The sequence below is a fragment of the Trichechus manatus genome, unplaced genomic scaffold (genome assembly GCF_000243295.1).
Source record: "Trichechus manatus latirostris isolate Lorelei unplaced genomic scaffold, TriManLat1.0 scaffold00182, whole genome shotgun sequence".
Classification (NCBI taxonomy): domain Eukaryota; kingdom Metazoa; phylum Chordata; class Mammalia; order Sirenia; family Trichechidae; genus Trichechus; species Trichechus manatus.
Genome location: NW_004444118.1, coordinates 4,596,488 through 4,599,618, shown reverse-complemented (window position 1 = coordinate 4,599,618; position 3,131 = coordinate 4,596,488). Strand labels below are relative to the sequence as shown.

At 36.3% G+C, this 3,131-nt stretch overlaps 1 protein-coding gene across 1 annotated transcript in view; it reads left to right on the top strand.

The window, feature by feature from the left end:
* The first annotated feature begins 1,151 nt into the window (after positions 1 to 1,151).
* LOC101349741 (pregnancy zone protein-like) overlaps positions 1,152 to 3,131 on the top strand; it is a 64,912-nt gene continuing 62,932 nt past the window's right edge. The window contains exon 1 of the mRNA XM_004387288.1: positions 1,152 to 1,234. Coding sequence (XP_004387345.1) covers positions 1,152 to 1,234 — 83 coding nt within the window. The remainder of the gene's footprint in view (positions 1,235 to 3,131) is intronic.

Sequence of the window (3,131 nt, the reverse complement as noted above, 5' to 3'; positions counted from 1 at the left end):
AGTAAAATGAAATCCTTGACAACGTCAATCTTTTCTCTGTTTATCGTGATGTCGTTTACTGGTCCAGTTTTGTGAGGATTTTTGTTTTCTTTACGTTAAAGTGCAATCCATACGGAAGACTGTAGTCTTTGATCTTCATCTGTAAGCACTTCAAGTCCTCTTTACTTTTAGCAAGCAAGACCTAACTCATCTCAATTCACAAGTGATGCCAATAAAATATTCCCATCCATAGAAGTGCCAGTTTCTATTTATATCACATTTTATAATTTATATCCATTTTCTATTTAAAACATACACACTTCGACTTTGTGAGAACCCACTTATATTAATACAACACTGTGGATCTTTCATATTTTCAAATTTGCACAGAATAGATTCTAACAACCCCATCTGCCTTGGAAAGCAAATAGGATAATGAATCACTATTGATATTTTTTGTTGTTGTTGCTGGAGGTAAAACTAAACAAGAATGTTCATCATATAGCATTCATTTACTTAGGGAATAAAAATAAATTAATTAGCTTTGTATTCTAGAAGTTGAATGAACTAAGAAACAATAAGTATATATTACTTTTTTAATAAACAAATAAAAAGACAGCTATAAGCAACAACAATTAAGCTTTTAAATAATGGGGAAATTGCCTTTGAACTTATTTTGTTTTAAATTCTGTGAAAAATTTCATAACTTTGTTTCATTAAAGAGTCATTTAGGATGAACCCTGCTGAATATATGTGATATTCCTCAGACTACTAAGAAGAGATTTGAGATATAGTGTCTTTACATTAATAGCCTTTAAAAAATAAAGTCAAGAATACTGATTGACTTCACCAAACCATATAATTTATTTTGTTTTTACTTACAAATATTTAAAATTCTAATTAATAATCCTAGCCAACGGTAGCCTCAAAGTACTACTCTTTAAGCATTTGAACAATTTGATGAAGTGGATGAAAGAATGCTGATTACCATGGAAATGACCTGGAATTGATTTTTTAATACTGGAAGTGGTTAATATGTTACAAAAATAAAGAGTTGGCAGTTTACTTTCACTGTTGATCAGGTAAAATAGAAACCAGTGAATCTGGAGCAAGAACAGAGTTCAAGGAATAAAGTGCACAGATTCCCATTCTTTCCTATTCCTCTCTACACCATGAGGGAAAATCAACTGCCCGGGCCAGTCTTGATTCTACTTTTCCTGCTCCTTCCCAGAGATGCTGCAGATACCCCAAAACCGTAAGCAACATCTCCAGAAAATTCTATTTCCCTCCCTTTTTCCCATTCTATTATCTGTTTCTTGATCCCTGCCCTTGTATTTACTTTCTGATTTCCTATGAAATTGGCCGTCATCTAAACGGCTGAGGATAGTCAGTAACTTGTTAATGCCCACATTGAAAAAAACCAAAACCAGTTGCTATCGAGTTGATTCCAACTCATGGTGACCTCATGTGTGTCAGAGTAGATCTGTGCTCTATAGAGTTCTCAATGGCTGATTTTTAGGAAGTAGATAGCCAGGTCTTTGTTGTTCAGAGCACTCAAGTTCTAGAAAATTCAGACATAGGATAATAACATTTGTGAAACATTCACCAAATAAGAATGTAAAATGCCTACATAAAAGAGGATAAATTCTCTATTGGCTCATAAAATAGGCTGCAGTGTCTTTAGCCATTGTAAAGTGACTTATTGTCTGTGTTTTCCTCAAAGCAGAGATTGCCAGTATGAATGCACACCCTACAGACAAGCCAGGTTTCTTGTGCTAATTCACTTGTTGCTTCAGCGATCTTTTAAAAGCTAGCATTTAATCTTAAGAATATTCAGATTAACTAAATGCAGACCCTGTCCTCAATACCTCACAGTACAGTAAAGGAGAGAGCTAGTGCACAGGGAATGAGATACAACCTGAAAACAGAAGCAAGCATTGCAGGATTCTGTTGGAATACTCACAAAACAGAAACTAATTCTTGGGACCTGATGTAAAGGAAGGGATCACCAAAGTCTACACAGAGAAAGATAGTTTTGAACTAAGTCTTAAGAAACAAATACATAGAAGTTTTCTAGATAGACAAAGACACTTCGGAAATAGAGAAAGGCACGTATGAAAGTACAGCATCTCAAAATGCAGCGTATTTAGATATTATAAGTTAAGGGCAGGAGCCCTGGTGGCGCAGTGGTTAAAGCACTTGACTGCTAACCGAAAGATTGGTTATTTAAACCCACCAGCCACTCTGCAGGACAAAGATGTGGCACTCTGCTTCCATAAAGATTTACAGCCTTGGGAACCCTATAGGGCAGCTCTACTCTGTCCTATAGGGTCGCTGTGAGTCGGAATTTTGATGGCAACAGGTAAAGTTGAGGGCAAATCATTACCGAAGAGAACAAGAAAACCACACCCATTGCTGTCAAGTCATTTTCAACCCATGCGACACCATGCTCCATAGGGTTGTCTTGGCTGTAATATTCACAGAAGCAGATCACCAGGCCTTTTTTCCATGGCACTGCTGGGTAGATTTGAACTGTCAATCTTTAGGTTAGTAGTTGAGTACAAACTGTTTGCACTACTCAGGAACACAGCCGAGTGGTAGTTTATTCTGGGCTTATATGGTAACATGCCTGATGATTAGCCTAGCTTCCCTTGGCTTGACCTCCATCACCAGAGAGTGAAAGAAAGAAAAGAGTTAAAGTTGCTTCTGAAACAGTAGTAAAAAGCAATTAAACTCCTTCCCATGTATTAAATATTGTCTCTCTAGTGCTTCGTGGACCAAAGGGATTCATGCTATCATCCATGTGGAACCAGAGACCACATACAGTCAGGTTCTTACTGCTTTCTATGATGATTAATTAATTCACATTTTGTTGTTGCTACTCAGAATCTGAAAATCTTTTCTATCCAAAATATATAATAACTCATGGATTGGTTGTCCAAAGCTATGAATAGATTTTCTAATATTATGTTGTGACTATTTCCACAACATAAAAGAAAACATATTGCATTTAATTTCTTGGGGTTTTCAGGGTTCCTGAGGTCTTGTAGGCTGGCCTTTGAAGAATATATTCCTCTACACTCCTGCTGAAACTTGGCCCTGCTTGTTAATATCTCTTTACTTTTGGTGACTATCTTAGTTATCTAGTGCTG